Below are 20595 nucleotides of genomic sequence, written 5' to 3'. Positions count from 1 at the left end.
AAAAAAAAAAAAAAAAAAAAAAAAAAAAAAAAAAAAAAAAAAAAAAAAAAAAAAAAAAAAAAAAAAAAAAAAAAAAAAAAAAAAAAAAAAAAAAAAAAAAAAAAAAAAAAAAAAAAAAAAAAAAAAAAAAAAAAAAAAAAAAAAAAAAAAAAAAAAAAAAAAAAAAAAAAAAAAAAAAAAAAAAAAAAAAAAAAAAAAAAAAAAAAAAAAAAAAAAAAAAAAAAAAAAAAAAAAAAAAAAAAAAAAAAAAAAAAAAAAAAAAAAAAAAAAAAAAAAAAAAAAAAAAAAAAAAAAAAAAAAAAAAAAAAAAAAAAAAAAAAAAAAAAAAAAAAAAAAAAAAAAAAAAAAAAAAAAAAAAAAAAAAAAAAAAAAAAAAAAAAAAAAAAAAAAAAAAAAAAAAAAAAAAAAAAAAAAAAAAAAAAAAAAAAAAAAAAAAAAAAAAAAAAAAAAAAAAAAAAAAAAAAAAAAAAAAAAAAAAAAAAAAAAAAAAAAAAAAAAAAAAAAAAAAAAAAAAAAAAAAAAAAAAAAAAAAAAAAAAAAAAAAAAAAAAAAAAAAAAAAAAAAAAAAAAAAAAAAAAAAAAAAAAAAAAAAAAAAAAAAAAAAAAAAAAAAAAAAAAAAAAAAAAAAAAAAAAAAAAAAAAAAAAAAAAAAAAAAAAAAAAAAAAAAAAAAAAAAAAAAAAAAAAAAAAAAAAAAAAAAAAAAAAAAAAAAAAAAAAAAAAAAAAAAAAAAAAAAAAAAAAAAAAAAAAAAAAAAAAAAAAAAAAAAAAAAAAAAAAAAAAAAAAAAAAAAAAAAAAAAAAAAAAAAAAAAAAAAAAAAAAAAAAAAAAAAAAAAAAAAAAAAAAAAAAAAAAAAAAAAAAAAAAAAAAAAAAAAAAAAAAAAAAAAAAAAAAAAAAAAAAAAAAAAAAAAAAAAAAAAAAAAAAAAAAAAAAAAAAAAAAAAAAAAAAAAAAAAAAAAAAAAAAAAAAAAAAAAAAAAAAAAAAAAAAAAAAAAAAAAAAAAAAAAAAAAAAAAAAAAAAAAAAAAAAAAAAAAAAAAAAAAAAAAAAAAAAAAAAAAAAAAAAAAAAAAAAAAAAAAAAAAAAAAAAAAAAAAAAAAAAAAAAAAAAAAAAAAAAAAAAAAAAAAAAAAAAAAAAAAAAAAAAAAAAAAAAAAAAAAAAAAAAAAAAAAAAAAAAAAAAAAAAAAAAAAAAAAAAAAAAAAAAAAAAAAAAAAAAAAAAAAAAAAAAAAAAAAAAAAAAAAAAAAAAAAAAAAAAAAAAAAAAAAAAAAAAAAAAAAAAAAAAAAAAAAAAAAAAAAAAAAAAAAAAAAAAAAAAAAAAAAAAAAAAAAAAAAAAAAAAAAAAAAAAAAAAAAAAAAAAAAAAAAAAAAAAAAAAAAAAAAAAAAAAAAAAAAAAAAAAAAAAAAAAAAAAAAAAAAAAAAAAAAAAAAAAAAAAAAAAAAAAAAAAAAAAAAAAAAAAAAAAAAAAAAAAAAAAAAAAAAAAAAAAAAAAAAAAAAAAAAAAAAAAAAAAAAAAAAAAAAAAAAAAAAAAAAAAAAAAAAAAAAAAAAAAAAAAAAAAAAAAAAAAAAAAAAAAAAAAACAAAAAAAAAAAAAAAAAAAAAAAAAAAAAAAAAAAAAAAAAAAAAAAAAAAAAAAAAAAAAAAAAAAAAAAAAAAAAAAAAAAAAAAAAAAAAAAAAAAAAAAAAAAAAAAAAAAAAAAAAAAAAAAAAAAAAAAAAAAAAAAAAAAAAAAAAAAAAAAAAAAAAAAAAAAAAAAAAAAAAAAAAAAAAAAAAAAAAAAAAAAAAAAAAAAAAAAAAAAAAAAAAAAAAAAAAAAAAAAAAAAAAAAAAAAAAAAAAAAAAAAAAAAAAAAAAAAAAAAAAAAAAAAAAAAAAAAAAAAAAAAAAAAAAAAAAAAAAAAAAAAAAAAAAAAAAAAAAAAAAAAAAAAAAAAAAAAAAAAAAAAAAAAAAAAAAAAAAAAAAAAAAAAAAAAAAAAAAAAAAAAAAAAAAAAAAAAAAAAAAAAAAAAAAAAAAAAAAAAAAAAAAAAAAAAAAAAAAAAAAAAAAAAAAAAAAAAAAAAAAAAAAAAAAAAAAAAAAAAAAAAAAAAAAAAAAAAAAAAAAAAAAAAAAAAAAAAAAAAAAAAAAAAAAAAAAAAAAAAAAAAAAAAAAAAAAAAAAAAAAAAAAAAAAAAAAAAAAAAAAAAAAAAAAAAAAAAAAAAAAAAAAAAAAAAAAAAAAAAAAAAAAAAAAAAAAAAAAAAAAAAAAAAAAAAAAAAAAAAAAAAAAAAAAAAAAAAAAAAAAAAAAAAAAAAAAAAAAAAAAAAAAAAAAAAAAAAAAAAAAAAAAAAAAAAAAAAAAAAAAAAAAAAAAAAAAAAAAAAAAAAAAAAAAAAAAAAAAAAAAAAAAAAAAAAAAAAAAAAAAAAAAAAAAAAAAAAAAAAAAAAAAAAAAAAAAAAAAAAAAAAAAAAAAAAAAAAAAAAAAAAAAAAAAAAAAAAAAAAAAAAAAAAAAAAAAAAAAAAAAAAAAAAAAAAAAAAAAAAAAAAAAAAAAAAAAAAAAAAAAAAAAAAAAAAAAAAAAAAAAAAAAAAAAAAAAAAAAAAAAAAAAAAAAAAAAAAAAAAAAAAAAAAAAAAAAAAAAAAAAAAAAAAAAAAAAAAAAAAAAAAAAAAAAAAAAAAAAAAAAAAAAAAAAAAAAAAAAAAAAAAAAAAAAAAAAAAAAAAAAAAAAAAAAAAAAAAAAAAAAAAAAAAAAAAAAAAAAAAAAAAAAAAAAAAAAAAAAAAAAAAAAAAAAAAAAAAAAAAAAAAAAAAAAAAAAAAAAAAAAAAAAAAAAAAAAAAAAAAAAAAAAAAAAAAAAAAAAAAAAAAAAAAAAAAAAAAAAAAAAAAAAAAAAAAAAAAAAAAAAAAAAAAAAAAAAAAAAAAAAAAAAAAAAAAAAAAAAAAAAAAAAAAAAAAAAAAAAAAAAAAAAAAAAAAAAAAAAAAAAAAAAAAAAAAAAAAAAAAAAAAAAAAAAAAAAAAAAAAAAAAAAAAAAAAAAAAAAAAAAAAAAAAAAAAAAAAAAAAAAAAAAAAAAAAAAAAAAAAAAAAAAAAAAAAAAAAAAAAAAAACAAAAAAAAAAAAAAAAAAAAAAAAAAAAAAAAAAAAAAAAAAAAAAAAAAAAAAAAAAAAAAAAAAAAAAAAAAAAAAAAAAAAAAAAAAAAAAAAAAAAAAAAAAAAAAAAAAAAAAAAAAAAAAAAAAAAAAAAAAAAAAAAAAAAAAAAAAAAAAAAAAAAAAAAAAAAAAAAAAAAAAAAAAAAAAAAAAAAAAAAAAAAAAAAAAAAAAAAAAAAAAAAAAAAAAAAAAAAAAAAAAAAAAAAAAAAAAAAAAAAAAAAAAAAAAAAAAAAAAAAAAAAAAAAAAAAAAAAAAAAAAAAAAAAAAAAAAAAAAAAAAAAAAAAAAAAAAAAAAAAAAAAAAAAAAAAAAAAAAAAAAAAAAAAAAAAAAAAAAAAAAAAAAAAAAAAAAAAAAAAAAAAAAAAAAAAAAAAAAAAAAAAAAAAAAAAAAAAAAAAAAAAAAAAAAAAAAAAAAAAAAAAAAAAAAAAAAAAAAAAAAAAAAAAAAAAACAAAAAAAAAAAAAAAAAAAAAAAAAAAAAAAAAAAAAAAAAAAAAAAAAAAAAAAAAAAAAAAAAAAAAAAAAAAAAAAAAAAAAAAAAAAAAAAAAAAAAAAAAAAAAAAAAAAAAAAAAAAAAAAAAAAAAAAAAAAAAAAAAAAAAAAAAAAAAAAAAAAAAAAAAAAAAAAAAAAAAAAAAAAAAAAAAAAAAAAAAAAAAAAAAAAAAAAAAAAAAAAAAAAAAAAAAAAAAAAAAAAAAAAAAAAAAAAAAAAAAAAAAAAAAAAAAAAAAAAAAAAAAAAAAAAAAAAAAAAAAAAAAAAAAAAAAAAAAAAAAAAAAAAAAAAAAAAAAAAAAAAAAAAAAAAAAAAAAAAAAAAAAAAAAAAAAAAAAAAAAAAAAAAAAAAAAAAAAAAAAAAAAAAAAAAAAAAAAAAAAAAAAAAAAAAAAAAAAAAAAAAAAAAAAAAAAAAAAAAAAAAAAAAAAAAAAAAAAAAAAAAAAAAAAAAAAAAAAAAAAAAAAAAAAAAAAAAAAAAAAAAAAAAAAAAAAAAAAAAAAAAAAAAAAAAAAAAAAAAAAAAAAAAAAAAAAAAAAAAAAAAAAAAAAAAAAAAAAAAAAAAAAAAAAAAAAAAAAAAAAAAAAAAAAAAAAAAAAAAAAAAAAAAAAAAAAAAAAAAAAAAAAAAAAAAAAAAAAAAAAAAAAAAAAAAAAAAAAAAAAAAAAAAAAAAAAAAAAAAAAAAAAAAAAAAAAAAAAAAAAAAAAAAAAAAAAAAAAAAAAAAAAAAAAAAAAAAAAAAAAAAAAAAAAAAAAAAAAAAAAAAAAAAAAAAAAAAAAAAAAAAAAAAAAAAAAAAAAAAAAAAAAAAAAAAAAAAAAAAAAAAAAAAAAAAAAAAAAAAAAAAAAAAAAAAAAAAAAAAAAAAAAAAAAAAAAAAAAAAAAAAAAAAAAAAAAAAAAAAAAAAAAAAAAAAAAAAAAAAAAAAAAAAAAAAAAAAAAAAAAAAAAAAAAAAAAAAAAAAAAAAAAAAAAAAAAACAAAAAAAAAAAAAAAAAAAAAAAAAAAAAAAAAAAAAAAAAAAAAAAAAAAAAAAAAAAAAAAAAAAAAAAAAAAAAAAAAAAAAAAAAAAAAAAAAAAAAAAAAAAAAAAAAAAAAAAAAAAAAAAAAAAAAAAAAAAAAAAAAAAAAAAAAAAAAAAAAAAAAAAAAAAAAAAAAAAAAAAAAAAAAAAAAAAAAAAAAAAAAAAAAAAAAAAAAAAAAAAAAAAAAAAAAAAAAAAAAAAAAAAAAAAAAAAAAAAAAAAAAAAAAAAAAAAAAAAAAAAAAAAAAAAAAAAAAAAAAAAAAAAAAAAAAAAAAAAAAAAAAAAAAAAAAAAAAAAAAAAAAAAAAAAAAAAAAAAAAAAAAAAAAAAAAAAAAAAAAAAAAAAAAAAAAAAAAAAAAAAAAAAAAAAAAAAAAAAAAAAAAAAAAAAAAAAAAAAAAAAAAAAAAAAAAAAAAAAAAAAAAAAAAAAAAAAAAAAAAAAAAAAAAAAAAAAAAACAAAAAAAAAAAAAAAAAAAAAAAAAAAAAAAAAAAAAAAAAAAAAAAAAAAAAAAAAAAAAAAAAAAAAAAAAAAAAAAAAAAAAAAAAAAAAAAAAAAAAAAAAAAAAAAAAAAAAAAAAAAAAAAAAAAAAAAAAAAAAAAAAAAAAAAAAAAAAAAAAAAAAAAAAAAAAAAAAAAAAAAAAAAAAAAAAAAAAAAAAAAAAAAAAAAAAAAAAAAAAAAAAAAAAAAAAAAAAAAAAAAAAAAAAAAAAAAAAAAAAAAAAAAAAAAAAAAAAAAAAAAAAAAAAAAAAAAAAAAAAAAAAAAAAAAAAAAAAAAAAAAAAAAAAAAAAAAAAAAAAAAAAAAAAAAAAAAAAAAAAAAAAAAAAAAAAAAAAAAAAAAAAAAAAAAAAAAAAAAAAAAAAAAAAAAAAAAAAAAAAAAAAAAAAAAAAAAAAAAAAAAAAAAAAAAAAAAAAAAAAAAAAAAAAAAAAAAAAAAAAAAAAAACAAAAAAAAAAAAAAAAAAAAAAAAAAAAAAAAAAAAAAAAAAAAAAAAAAAAAAAAAAAAAAAAAAAAAAAAAAAAAAAAAAAAAAAAAAAAAAAAAAAAAAAAAAAAAAAAAAAAAAAAAAAAAAAAAAAAAAAAAAAAAAAAAAAAAAAAAAAAAAAAAAAAAAAAAAAAAAAAAAAAAAAAAAAAAAAAAAAAAAAAAAAAAAAAAAAAAAAAAAAAAAAAAAAAAAAAAAAAAAAAAAAAAAAAAAAAAAAAAAAAAAAAAAAAAAAAAAAAAAAAAAAAAAAAAAAAAAAAAAAAAAAAAAAAAAAAAAAAAAAAAAAAAAAAAAAAAAAAAAAAAAAAAAAAAAAAAAAAAAAAAAAAAAAAAAAAAAAAAAAAAAAAAAAAAAAAAAAAAAAAAAAAAAAAAAAAAAAAAAAAAAAAAAAAAAAAAAAAAAAAAAAAAAAAAAAAAAAAAAAAAAAAAAAAAAAAAAAAAAAAAAAAAAAAAAAAAAAAAAAAACAAAAAAAAAAAAAAAAAAAAAAAAAAAAAAAAAAAAAAAAAAAAAAAAAAAAAAAAAAAAAAAAAAAAAAAAAAAAAAAAAAAAAAAAAAAAAAAAAAAAAAAAAAAAAAAAAAAAAAAAAAAAAAAAAAAAAAAAAAAAAAAAAAAAAAAAAAAAAAAAAAAAAAAAAAAAAAAAAAAAAAAAAAAAAAAAAAAAAAAAAAAAAAAAAAAAAAAAAAAAAAAAAAAAAAAAAAAAAAAAAAAAAAAAAAAAAAAAAAAAAAAAAAAAAAAAAAAAAAAAAAAAAAAAAAAAAAAAAAAAAAAAAAAAAAAAAAAAAAAAAAAAAAAAAAAAAAAAAAAAAAAAAAAAAAAAAAAAAAAAAAAAAAAAAAAAAAAAAAAAAAAAAAAAAAAAAAAAAAAAAAAAAAAAAAAAAAAAAAAAAAAAAAAAAAAAAAAAAAAAAAAAAAAAAAAAAAAAAAAAAAAAAAAAAAAAAAAAAACAAAAAAAAAAAAAAAAAAAAAAAAAAAAAAAAAAAAAAAAAAAAAAAAAAAAAAAAAAAAAAAAAAAAAAAAAAAAAAAAAAAAAAAAAAAAAAAAAAAAAAAAAAAAAAAAAAAAAAAAAAAAAAAAAAAAAAAAAAAAAAAAAAAAAAAAAAAAAAAAAAAAAAAAAAAAAAAAAAAAAAAAAAAAAAAAAAAAAAAAAAAAAAAAAAAAAAAAAAAAAAAAAAAAAAAAAAAAAAAAAAAAAAAAAAAAAAAAAAAAAAAAAAAAAAAAAAAAAAAAAAAAAAAAAAAAAAAAAAAAAAAAAAAAAAAAAAAAAAAAAAAAAAAAAAAAAAAAAAAAAAAAAAAAAAAAAAAAAAAAAAAAAAAAAAAAAAAAAAAAAAAAAAAAAAAAAAAAAAAAAAAAAAAAAAAAAAACAAAAAAAAAAAAAAAAAAAAAAAAAAAAAAAAAAAAAAAAAAAAAAAAAAAAAAAAAAAAAAAAAAAAAAACAAAAAAAAAAAAAAAAAAAAAAAAAAAAAAAAAAAAAAAAAAAAAAAAAAAAAAAAAAAAAAAAAAAAAAAAAAAAAAAAAAAAAAAAAAAAAAAAAAAAAAAAAAAAAAAAAAAAAAAAAAAAAAAAAAAAAAAAACACAACACATCCACTCAAAACACACCAACAAAACACAACACATCCACTCAAAACACATCAAAACACAACACATCCACTCAAAGCACCACAAACCACTCAAAACACAACAACACAACATACACATCCACTCAAGACAACATCAAAACACAACACATCCACTCAAAACACACCATCAAAACACAGCACATCCACTCAAAACACATCAAAACAGCACATTTAATCATGAAACCATCAAAACACACCGTCAAAACAGCACATCCACTCAAAACACACCATCAAAACACAGCACATCCACTCAAAACACACCATCAAAACACAACACATCCACTCAAAACACACCATCAAAACACAACACATCCACTCAAAACACATCAAAACACAACACATCCACTCAAAAAACAAAACATCAAAACAAAACACACCAACAAAAAACACCACATCCACTCAAAACACACCATCAAAACAGCACATCCACTCAAAACACAACATCAAAACAGCACATCCACTCAAGACACCATCAAAACACACACAATCAAAACACAGCACATCCACTCAAGACAACATCAAAACACAACACATCCACTCAAAACACACCATCAAAACACAAAACACATCCATCAAAAACAACACCATCAAAACCCATCAAAACACAACAACATCCACTCAACAACACCATCAGAAACACAGCATATCACTCAAAACCAACATATAAAGGTCGCCCGACCATTTGTTTCAACAATAATATACACACCATCATCGGCCGATATCCGTACTCAGTAAACCCGATTTTAAATTCAGTACACATCCAGTCGGCGGGGCAGCCCCCGTTTATTGGTGCGGTGACAATGCTGTTGCTAGGGTCGACCGAAGGAGTCCCCAGAATATATTTGTCCCATTTTTTAATATATCGACATTTGTGGAAGCGCCGATTCAACAACAGTCCTGGGTCAGACATGCTGTTTGCCAGGTGGAAGTCCAGAGAAACTCATTTTTCCACTTTAGGAGATGTAATATTTCACTCTGTAAATGGGGTGGAGAAGGTGGCAGTGTGATTGAGGGCAACGTTACTCTGCCCCGCTCATAGACAGCACCGTGCTTGGAGAAACAGCTGTCCTGGAGCAGTCCAGAATGGTGAATGACATTTGTTAGGAAGCACGCTTTGATAGATGCAGACAATAGCCAGGTTTCCATCCAACTCATTTGCATTTAGGGGTGTCACTATTTGATCATTTCCATGATCGATCGTCGTTTAAATTAATTAATAACCATAATGCTGCAAAATGCGTCTGCAGCGGTATTATTATTATTATGCTGTCAAAAGCCACTCGGAAAAAAACGCTTTCTCACCCGAATTAAAGGGGTTTTGGTCTGAATAAAATGCTAGTAGCAGGACTGTAAAATGAATATGTGATTATGATCATTTGATAAAATGAAGGGAGCGCGCCATACATTTGAGATCATTTTACTGTGTTGACTGTTTCCCGTCGAGGAGACCGCTGAATGCGCCTCTTTAAATGGTTTCGTGGTGCTCGTTGTTGTATTTTAAAACGCAATTTGCAATGTTTTCAAATGACACTATAGGCAGTCAGTGAACCGCTTTTTTTACCAAACTAAAGCGCTTGTGGCTGTGCTGCGCAGTCAGTGAACCGCTTTTTTCACATTAAACATCTTATGCGAGTATTATGACCAGTACTTTATTTGATCCTGTTCTGGAGAATGTCAGAATTAGAATTTTTGCACTCATTTACATTTAATTAGATCGTGACAGTGCATGCGTGCGTGCAGACGAGGACGATAGCGACAGTGCATTCGTCCATACATACTAGGACGAGCGCTAGATGTATTTGGAGGTTGTTGCTCACGTCTCGTTCTGCACATATCCAAATGTTTCCATATTCGCAATGTATCTGAATGTTAAACTATAATATTTTTAATTTTTTTAATGTAAACTAGACGGAAAAGATGATCCTCTTCACATGAGCAAAAACGTCCTTGGCATAACAGCAGAGTGGACCGGTATACTACAGTCTATTTAAACCTGACCAGTGTAACCTTTTATATGTTTGGTTGACTGTACTTAATCTTAATAAGGAACAGACTGCGATGTAAGTTTGAAGTTAGAATGCACTTTAGATGTTCTGTGTCATTTCGATACCAACACAAATGTTGCTGGTTGCTAGTGTGTTTGCAGCACACTACTATTATTTATTTTTTATATATTTTTTTTTTATATTTTTCAGTTTAATTGATTTTTATTCATAACATTTTATTTATTTTATTTATTTTATTTAAATGTATATTTAAGTTTACATTTATGTTCCAACAAACTTGAAAAATTCTGCTTGATAAATGCTCTAAAACTTTTATGTAAATTATTGACTTATAATTATTGACAGGTAAAATATATATATTTTACCTGTTTCATATATTTAATACTTGGTCAGTTTATTGATTTGTTTGGTTAACTTTAGATTTGTTTGGTTAACTTTAGATATTTGTTTGGTTAACTTTAGATATTTTTTTATTATTTGTAATACCGTGCAGTGCACAAAATTAAGGTTCGAGAGATGGTTCAGTCAGTGCTCAATAAATGATGATAAGTTTAGAAATGTTGTGCATCCACTTATTATTAGTGTGACATTTTAGCATGCAAATGAGGGGGAAAACTTCAAGATATCGGCCCTAAAAATCGGCAGCACATATCGGCCATCGGCTGACCCTGACCTCTAAACATCGGCATCGGCATCGGCTATAGAAAAACCCATATCGGTCGATCTCTACTACTGAACACACATTTAGCCTAGATTTTGATTTTAAAATGCAAAGTATTTAAAACAAAAATAAAGCTACTGCATTTTTACAACACTATATGGATGTGTCCCATCAGGTAATGAAAAGTTTGACACACTTTTGGTCTTCAACCTCACCTGGACACTTAGGCCAAATACAGGAAATACATCATGTAAGTAGTCAAGTGCTCAAGGAACACAAGTGTGGGTTTTTGGACAAGGGGACGATCGTCGAAGCATCACTCCACTAAACTGCTTTACTGTGCCTCAAACGTGCCTCACCTGAATGGAGAAGAAGCCGCTGTCATCCATGTTTCCCGACGGTTGCTAAAGAGTGCAGAACACAGAGTATTACGACTGTGATCACGTGTAGCAGTGACCTTGTTCTGTGAACAGAGGCGTGTGTGGAGCACCTGCAGAAAGGTCCTGTACTCCTCGGTCTGGACGCCTCCTTCAGCCATGCGCATGCGCTCCTCCTCGTCCAGCTGCTCCGCGATGGAGGACAGCTCCACTGGACTGAAGTACTCTCCCTGCAGGAGGTTGTTCAAGCAGTGCTGCGCACACAGAGAGCCCTCTTGCTGAAACACACACACACACACACATCAACAGTCACTTTTTAAAAATTAAGTTTTTATTCAGTCATCGAATTACCTTGCAACATTAATGTTCTTAAAAAAAAAAAAAAAAAAAACATAAAAAAAAAAAACCAAAACAAAACAAAACATTAAATGTAGCACCCCTTACCCGGCCTGTTTATATACAATACAGTGACACTCAAAAACAACTTTTAAGTTACAATACATTGCATTAAGGAATATAATACAGAACAAGGGTCCCAAATCTTGTGAAATTGTCCAGTGTTGCCTATTAACCCTCTGGACCTCTTCTGTCATTTTTGGCCGAAAAAAAATTATTTGAAATGTTAAAAATCATGGCTTCATCAGAAATGAGATGACACTTGGTGACTTTTGTCACATTAGTAATGTGAACACAGTCAACACAAAAAAATCATGGACATGATTCAGATATGTTAAAGGGTCAAAAAAAAAAAAAAGAAGTCACACTTGGCTCCTTCGCGGTCAAAAATGACCAACATAGGAAATTAAATAATAAAAAATACGAAAACTCAGAGAATATTTTGGTGGTACAAACTACAAATGAGCCACTGTGCAGAACAACAGTGCACAACAATCAAGGGGTGACTCTAAAATATCAAGAGTGCAAAATAGACACCTATGCGCACACGCACGCACAGAAATTAACTGGTAAGACTGCAACAGAGCAAATTTTGAGAATATTCAATGATTGATTGAAATCACAATGCAAAACCTTATATTTATCTAACCAAAAATTTCTAAACCTTGACAAAAAGTAGTCTTTTAGAATGTCTAAATATATATCTAAAAGTAAAACCTAATAAAATTAAGAAATTATGTCTAAAAAACAATGTGAATCCAAATGCCTCTGTATATATGTATATTGGGAACTATACAGGAGTTTACATGACATTACACAAGTTTCTTTTTTTTATGCCACCAGATGGCAGAAATCTCACTTCAATAAATGGATTTTAAATGTTTTCACTCTGTTTTAACATGAAATATTGCATTTACTGAAAAATTGTAAATAAATAAATAAATAAATAAAATAAAATATTATTTTTAATGAAAAGAAAATAAAAAAAAAAATAAAAAAAACATAGTATAATAAAATAAAATCCCCTCAAAATTCTAAATAATCAAAAAATATTATTAAACAAAAATTCATTACACTGATATTCCTGAAAAAAAAAAAAGTTACATTTCAAGACTTCAGTTTTGACCATGAAGGAGCCAAGTGTGACCACTAAATGAAGAGGCCCAGAGGGTTAAAGGTTTAGTTCACTTACAAATTAAAAGTTCCTGATAATTTACTCACCCCATCTCATCCAAGATGTTTACGTCTTTCTTTCTTCAGTCGAAAAGAAACTGAGGTTTTTGATGAAAACATTTCAGGAGAAAATTCTCCTTATAATGGACTTCAACGGCTACCAAATGGTTGAAGGTGAAATTACAGTTTCAGTGCAGCTTCAAAGAGCTCTACACGATACCAGACGAGGAATAAGGCTCTTATCTAAACGATCGGTTATTTTCTAAAGAAAAAAAAAAAAAAAAAAATGCTTTATAAACAGAAATGCGCACCTTGCACTGCTCTGCGATGCGTGTCCATGAGTTCACGTGATGACGTTGATACACTTGATGTAGACGGAAGTACTGACTGAGTGTTTAGAAATGTGGAGAAGGAGCACTGTTCAAAAGCTGGTGTATGTTCAGTGACACATATTCAATGTCTTTGTGTCAGTTTATCGTTTAAAATGGTCACTTCGTGTGTGTATCCTGGATGTTTAAATCATTTGAAACCTAACTTCCGCCTACGCCAAGCGTGACCTTTTCAACGTAATCACATATTACATGAAGTCATGGACACGCATCGCAGAGCAAGGTGCACATTTCTGTTTATAAAGCATTTTTTAATTTCTTTAGAAAATAACCGATCGTTTAGATAAGAGCCTTATTCCTCGTCTGGTGTCGTGTAGAGCTCTTTGAAGCTGCACTGAAACTGTAATTTTACCTTCATTTGGTAGCCATTGAAGTCCATTATAAGGAAAATTTTCCTGGAACGTTTTCATCGAAAACCTCAATTTCTTTTTGACTGAAGAAAGAAAGATGTAAACATCTTGGATGGCATGGGGTGAGTAAATTATCAGGAAATTTTAATTTGAAAGTGAATTAGTCATTTAAGAAGTATCTGTTTCGCTCCAGGTGTCCCCTGGCCATAGTTTGGCAGCAGGAGGGTTAACCTTTAACAGCTTCTCGGCTGTTAGTTCTGTTGAGCATCGTTCGTTATGTATAGGTATATGTTATGAATATGTATAATTAGAATGATATAATGAGCACTGGGTCTGGTTCAGGTTTACATTAAAAACCTCACACCAGAATCCCTGTATTTATGACACAAAATAAAACTATGAGCCAAGTCAGCCTTCTCTTATTGGCACGTATCACAAAGAGGGCAGACCGTGGGGAAATTTCTTTTTTGAAAGTGTAAGCTATGAAAGATGTTAAATTGAATGAGGCATAATCTATTATTGAGCGTCTGTTCATCAGTATTCTCCAAACCACTCCGAGCAGCTCTGTAGAGTCTTCATAACAATATCACTTACAGTACTAACAGTTATTTCAGTTCTTGATCTTACAGTAAATCCACTGAAGGACACCGATAGCTCTGCACCAGGACATCCCATAATAACCGATCATTACTGTAGTATTTCAGTAACCGTTACCATGGCATTCCAAGCACTACTCTGGACTACAGTATTAGTCATGTGACTACCATTCATTCAGTGCCACGGTGTACAATAAAGTGCATGTTTGTAAATGTTTATAGAAACACAACCAGCGACGGAACACGAGAATAATGAAAGTGACACACATATTTCTGATCGTCGACAGTCGAGTAAAGTCCAAGAACCCTTCATATAAACCAGACAGAACCCATTCGTGTAAAAGATACGCGGACACACAGGCAAATCTCTCGTTTGTGGGTGATGCACATGTGAGAAATATAACTATAGGTCATAAATATTATTCGTTAAATCGCGATTCTTACTTTTTCGTGGAAAATAGACTCCATGTTTGAAAGTGTGAATGACGGAACAGCCGGAAACAACGACATGTCAAAACATGTCAAAATAAAAGTCACCCGAAACACAAACGCACGTCAAATGAAACAGCTGAAACAAACTAAATAGTACAGATTAGGATTATACAGCACTTATTAAATGATCGGTTTTTTTATTGCATATTAAATAATTACAAAATTATAATTGATTATATTTGATAGTAATCGTACAGTTATTGACAGTGTTAGTGGGGGGGGGGGGGGGGTCATTGGAATGTCCCTAGCCTTTACAGAAATCTTACACTTGAAAAACACTTAATATATATGTTGTATATATATTTTAAAAAAAACAAAAACATTGTGTTATTTGAACAATAACACCTTCTTGAGCAATCAATGTGGGAATATTTGTTTTTAATTAATTATAAAGAATTCCAAGCACCACAAATATGCTCGTCCCCACAGCCATGAACAGAGGGAAAATGCTTTATTTTGAGATCAGGATCAGGTTTTTCTACCATTTAAAATACAATAATGTATTCATAACTATCAAATATATGATGTAAATTACATTTAAATAAATAAATAAATAAATAAATAAATAAATAAATAAATAAATATTATGAAATATATAATGAAAGTAGTGGTCCCCTGGAGTTGTGTCTCTGGTGTTACCGTTTAACAAAAATAATTTATTTTGAAAATTGAAAATCATTTGACTTCCTTCTTCCTATTTCCTGAAGATCTATGAAGAAAGGTCCATGTTAAGTCCACTGTCTCTTTTCAGCTATCAGAAATTGTCTAATGTATCTCATGATTTCATATGAAGCTTTTAGCTGAAGGCATGGTATGAACTACTTTATTGTTAGGAAACTTTAAAAAAAAAAAATACTAGAATACAAATGGATTAAACTACTTAATTAAGGGAGTGTACCATAATTGACAACATGTGGTTTGATACCTTGCAGCAGACATTTTGTAAAATGCATTTTTCATGAAAATTGTCACTGTGAAGATCAGTTTATGTTTATGTTATTTTACTAACTGCGTTCACTAAATGCCAAATGTATGCCACTTGTAACAACTTAGTTTCATCTAATAATTATAGTTGAAGAATAAGGATCTTTGATGGATGGGATATGTCACTGTGTGATTCATTGTGTCACTGGGTGTTACTGTGTGTTTTTTTTTATGTGACATTAAATAAAATGTGTCACATGTGACATGATAATTTTACATCCATTGAATTCTGCTACAGTCAAGAGTTAAGATTTAAAGGATTGCATCATTACTTGTTTATAACAGTTTTTCCCCCCAAATATTTTAATTGTTATAGCAAATACATGGTTGCGCAAATGAACTAACATTATTAAATCACACTTTTAACAAACCTGATTAAAATAAATAAACAATCTTCTTAATTTGCTTCATATCTTCATTATTTTTCTGTAACTCTGACTACATGTGCTCAAAAAATGGATAAATGATATTTCATAAAATCCTCTAAAATTGCAAAAGAAGTAAGGTAACACCAGTGACAAAAAGATGGTACATGTGGTCTTTAAATAAATGCATAAAAAGAAAAAAAAATCATTAAACTGTCATTTATTTGTATTAATAAAGTCAAAAGGTAATGTAATAATGTGGTCTAAGTTTAAATGCCATACCAAGATGTGGTAGTAGAATGTAGATGATGTAGAAAAGTAGAATGACCCCAGGGGTTTTTTCAAACCGTTCTGGAGCATCCCTAGAGATTGATCATTCATGAACAAGTATCTGTTATTGCATTTGTCAGGTGACCAAATGAACACAAAATTGAGTAACATTTGGGGTATTTAAATTGGCATTTGTTCATGTAGACAAAAAAAAATGAACAAAATGAGTAACTGTGTACATTTTTTTAAAACATGTAAGTTTACGACATCAGTGTCCTGTTCAAATTGATTAAACCTACTTAATTAAGTGAGTGTACCATAATTGCGACAACATGTGGTTTGATTCCTTGCAGCAGACATTTTTGTAAAATGCATTTTTCATGAAAATTGTCACTGTGAAGATCAGTTCATGTTAATGTTATTTTACTAACTGCGTTCACTAAATGCCAAATGTATGCCACTTGTAACAACTTAGTTTCATCTAATAATTATAGTTGAAGAATAAGGATCTTTGGTCTAATGGATATGTCACTGTGTGATTCATTGTGTCACTGGTGTTACTGTGTGTTTTTTTTTTATGTGACATTAAATAAAATGTGTCACATGTGACATGATAATTTTACATCCATTGAATTCTGCTACAGTCAAGAGTTAAGATTTAAAGGATTGCATCATTACTTGTTTTATAACAGTTTTTCCCCCCAAATATTTTAATTGTTATAGCAAATACATGGTTGCGCAAATGAACTAACATTATTAAATCACACTTTTAACAAACCTGATTAAAATAAATAAACAATCTTCTTAATTTGCTTCATATCTTCATTATTTTTCTGTAACTCTGACTACATGTGCTCAAAAAATGGATAAATGATATTTCATAAAATCCTCTAAAATTGCAAAAGAAGTAAGGTAACCCCAGTGACAAAAAGATGGTACATGTGGTCTTTAAATAAATGCACAAAAAGATAAAAAAATCATTAAACTGTCATTTATTTGTATTAATAAAGTCAAAAGGTAATGTAATAATGTGGTCTAAGTTTAAATGCCATACCAAGATGTGGTAGTAGAATGTAGATGTAGAAAAGTAGAATGACCCAGGGGTTTTCAAACCGTTCTGGAGCATCCCTAGAGATGGATCATTCATGAACAATTCTTTTATTGCATTTGTCAGGTGACAAATGAACAAAATTGAGTACATTTGTATTTAAATTGTAATTACGACATCAGGTGCATTCAAATTTTTTTTTTTTATTGGAACAATATGGCGACCTTTACTGCATAAAACCTAACTTAAAAAAAAAAAATCTACAAAATGATGAATAAAGTCAAGTCAGGTCAAGTCTGCTTTATTGTCAATTCTTCCACTTGTACAGTACATACATACAGTGAATTGAAATTGCGTTACTCTCAGACCCCCGGTGCATACAGATAACACGAACACTAGAACATTAAATACAGATAAAATATAAAATACAACTATACAAATAAGGTAATGTAAAAAAAGATAAGTAAAGCAGCACAAGACACATGGCAGATAGAGTGCAAACCAGTGAAGTAAACAAACAGTGCCGATATAATGATTGTAGTGCAAAAGAGCTTATTCAGTCTGATTAAAGTGAAAAAAATCTCAGAGAGCAGTTCTTTATTCAAATTGACAGAAGAGGTAGTTGAATGAGGTCAGTTAACTGCTGAATGAGGTAGTGAGCAGACCAATGCTGCACAAAGTGTCTGGTGCAGATCACAGTGTGTTAGTGGGAGGGGGGGACTGAGGTCCAGAGTTCAGTGTTGCATGGGGAAAAGTGGGGGAGGGGGGGAATAAGGTCGGGTGGGAGTTCAGCTTCCTGACAGCCAGATGAATTAAAACTGTCCTTCAGTATGTTGGTCCTGGCCTGGAGACTTCGCAGTCTCCTCCCTGATGGCAGCAGACGGAAACGGAAACGGAAACGGAAGCGGAAGGGGCGTGGCCTGCTGTCGACCCTGTGCTAACCGCTTGTTTGTTTGTGATTAGCTTTTATTTACTAAAATAGTATCTTGAATGGCATCTTAAGTAGAATTTTAAAATAGCATTTTGCCATGGATATTACCGTCATGAAAATCGTTTTACTATGGATACTACTCTGCTTATCGGCATTTGGAATTGGGGATTGTTTATCAGGCCGCCAAGACTATCTCACCTACACCCGTGAGCACCTGTTCTCTCTGCGGGCATTCGGTGTAGTTCCACCAACTCTTCCTGTCGACTGTATGGAAATCCGTCGGCCTGCCGAATGGCCAGAGAGGAGGAAGAAAGCAAAGAAAAAGCGAGGCTCAAGAGGAGGTGTGAGGCACCGACTTTGGAGACGCGGTAATAGATTCCCATTGCCTGTCATTACTTTGACTAACGTTCGATCGGTAAGCAACAAACTTGATGAACTGGCATTGAGAGCGGAACATGATTGTGAAGTTTAGACAGAGCAACCTTGTGTGTTTGACGGAATCATGGCTTAAAGACTATCATGATACTCCAACCCTGCCTGGGTACACCACCATAAGAGAAGACAGAAATGAGCGTAGCTCACGCAAGCCAATCGGAGGAGGGCTGTGTTTATTTGTTGACAATTGCTGGGCTACACAATATTGCGTTCGGGAGCAAGTGTGCACAACAGACTGTATTGACTGTAACTTTCCGACCATTCTACCTCCCGCGAGAGTTCGGTCAAATTACTATTATTCTTGTGTATGTGCCCGGACCGAATGACGCAGCAGCGGGTGAAAAAATAACAGAGAGCTATAATGATGCACTCGCCCGCTCCGCAGATCAGCCTGTCTTGGTCCTCGAGGATTTCAACTTATGTAACTTGTCTACACATCTGCCCACTGTTCATCAATATGTTGACTGTACCACATGGTTAAACCAGACCCTTGACCGCTGCTATGGAAATATCCCTGAGGCATATAAAGCAGTGTGTAGACCACCCCTAGGCAAATCCGATCATAATGTAATTCATTTATTGCCTAAATATAAAGCTATGCTCAAAAGGACAAAACCAGTTATCAAGCAGATACAGACGTGGTCTGGAACAAATAAAGATCAACTCAGGGACTGTTTTGACAACACAAACTGGGACACCTTCTTCGAATCCTGCCAGGATGGGAATGAACTTACGGACACTTTAACAACATATATTAAGTTTTGTGAGGACTGTGTGTCTGAAACAAAGACTATTAGAATATTCCCAAATAACAAACCCTGGGTTTCCAAACAATTAAAAACCTGCCTTAATGAAAGAAAGATTGCCTTCTGTTCAGGCAACATGGAATTAGTTCAGGAAAAAAGGAAACAATTAAGGGGGGATATCCTAAAGGCAAAAACTGAATATAAAAACACAATAGAGAGAAATTTTTTTAGTGGGAATATAAAACAGGCTTGGGAGGACTTAAATATTTTAATGGGAAAAAGTTGCAATAAAAGCAACAGTTCTGTAGCTTGCAGTCAAAGTCTTGTAGATGAAATGAACACGTTCTTCTGCAGGTTTGATACTGTGGATGATAAGGATGAGTGTGATGACATCTGTAAAAATCTTCCCATAAGTTCACCTATATTTATCACAGAAGACGCTGTTGCTAAAAGCCTCACTAAATTAAAGCCGAATAAGGCCACCGGCCCAGATGGCCTAAAAGCCCGCCTACTTAAAGACTGTGCCTCACAATTAAAAGGTGTTTTCACAAGGCTTTTTAACTTTCTTCTAGTTGCAGGGGTACCCACATCTTGGAAATTTTCTTTCATAAGGCCGATACCTAAAAAGCCTAGTGCAAGTAAGCCTGAAGATTTTCGACCCATAGCTATCACCTCCATATTATGTAAAACAATGGAGAGAGTCCTGGTAGATCTCTTGACCTCCCAAGTAACCAGTGTGATAGATCCGCTGCAGTTAGCTTATAGAAGTAACAGAGGGACAGATGATGCAGTGCTGGTCCTTTTAGACTTTATTTCAAAACAGCTTGCACTCCCTAAAGTGTATCCTAGAATTTTATTTATAGATTTTAGTGCAGCATTTAATTCTATGAAGTTACATATTCTCCTGCAAAGACTAGCTAATATTAATATAGATAACAGCTTGATTCTCTGGATCAGAGATTTTCTCTCCTGTCATACTCAGAGGGTAAGTATAAATGGCCTTTTGTCTGGAGTGCATACCATTACTACAGGTTGCCCACAAGGCAGCGTTCTTTCACCTATGCTTTTTTCCTTATTTACAAATTATTTTAATATAAACAATAGAACTTTTAAACTGATAAAATACGCAGATGATATGGCCTTAGTAGGACTCTTACAAAAATGAACCCCTTGGATGAAGCCTCTTATCTTGCACAGGTAAAGGCCCTTGAAGCATGGTGCAAAGGTAGCGAGCTAGAAATTAATGGGGCAAAGACAAACAAGCTACTTTTTTGCAAAAAACAAGACATAATAACAGAGCCAGTTTTACTTAATGGTCAAGTAGCTGAAACTGTGGAAACTTTTAAATATCTAGGTACGGTTCTTGATAACCACCTGAGTTTTACTGATAATACAGAATTTATCTTTAAGAAATGCTCACAACGACTCAGTCTTCTTAGACGACTGAATAGCCTGGGGGTCAGTGCTCAGATTATCGAGCTTGTGTATATCACACATATTGAAAGTGTTTTAACTTTCCATCTCTCTGCTTGGTTTGACCATTTAAACTGCAAGCTTAAGAAAAAGCTCAACAGGATAGTGTCAATGGCTAGTAAAATAGTAGGAAAACCACAAAAAACCACTGTCCCAAATATACATTGACAGAACGAGGAAGAAAGCTATGAAAATCACTGTAGATAGTACTCACCCCCTCTCTAGCGAGTTTGAGCTTCTGAAGTCTGGGAGGCGCCTCAGAGTGCCTCTGGCTAAAAGTACTTATAAAAAATATTTTATTCCAAATGCCATTAGTATTCTTAACCAAACAAAGTAACAACAAACAAATGAGCTGCTGTTTTAATGTATTTAAGTATATTATTCTTAATATGATATTTTGCACTGTATCTTTCTTTATTTTTATTGTTATTTTTATTTTGAGTTATCTAGGAATATTTCTTCATTATGCTTGAGATATTGTCTGTATGTTTATTTGTTCTGTATGTTGCGGTGAGCCAAAGAAAAATTTCCACCCCGGTGGACAATAAAGATTTATTCTATTCTATTCTATTCTATTAGACTGAAGAAGCTGTGTGACGGGTGGGTGGGATCATATGCGATGCAAAGGGCTTTACGGGTGAGGCGGGTTCCGTAAATGTCCTGGGAGG

General features: G+C 23.7%; 1 protein-coding gene across 1 annotated transcript in view; it reads right to left on the bottom strand.

The window, feature by feature from the left end:
• The window catches only part of LOC109054691 (ataxin-3-like), a 40375-nt gene extending 26634 nt beyond the window's left edge, over positions 1–13741 (bottom strand). The window contains 3 exon segments of the mRNA XM_042742998.1: positions 10259–10306; positions 10393–10557; positions 13628–13741. Of these exon segments, the coding sequence (XP_042598932.1) occupies positions 10259–10306; positions 10393–10557; positions 13628–13693 (279 nt within the window). The 5' untranslated portion in view covers positions 13694–13741.
• Between the last annotated feature and the right edge of the window lie 6854 nt (positions 13742–20595).

Source organism: Cyprinus carpio, chromosome B17 (genome assembly GCF_018340385.1).
Source record: "Cyprinus carpio isolate SPL01 chromosome B17, ASM1834038v1, whole genome shotgun sequence".
In the NCBI taxonomy this organism is placed as follows: Eukaryota; Metazoa; Chordata; class Actinopteri; order Cypriniformes; family Cyprinidae; genus Cyprinus; species Cyprinus carpio.
Note: the sequence above shows the minus strand (reverse complement) of the source record. Positions and strands in the feature narration are given on the sequence as shown.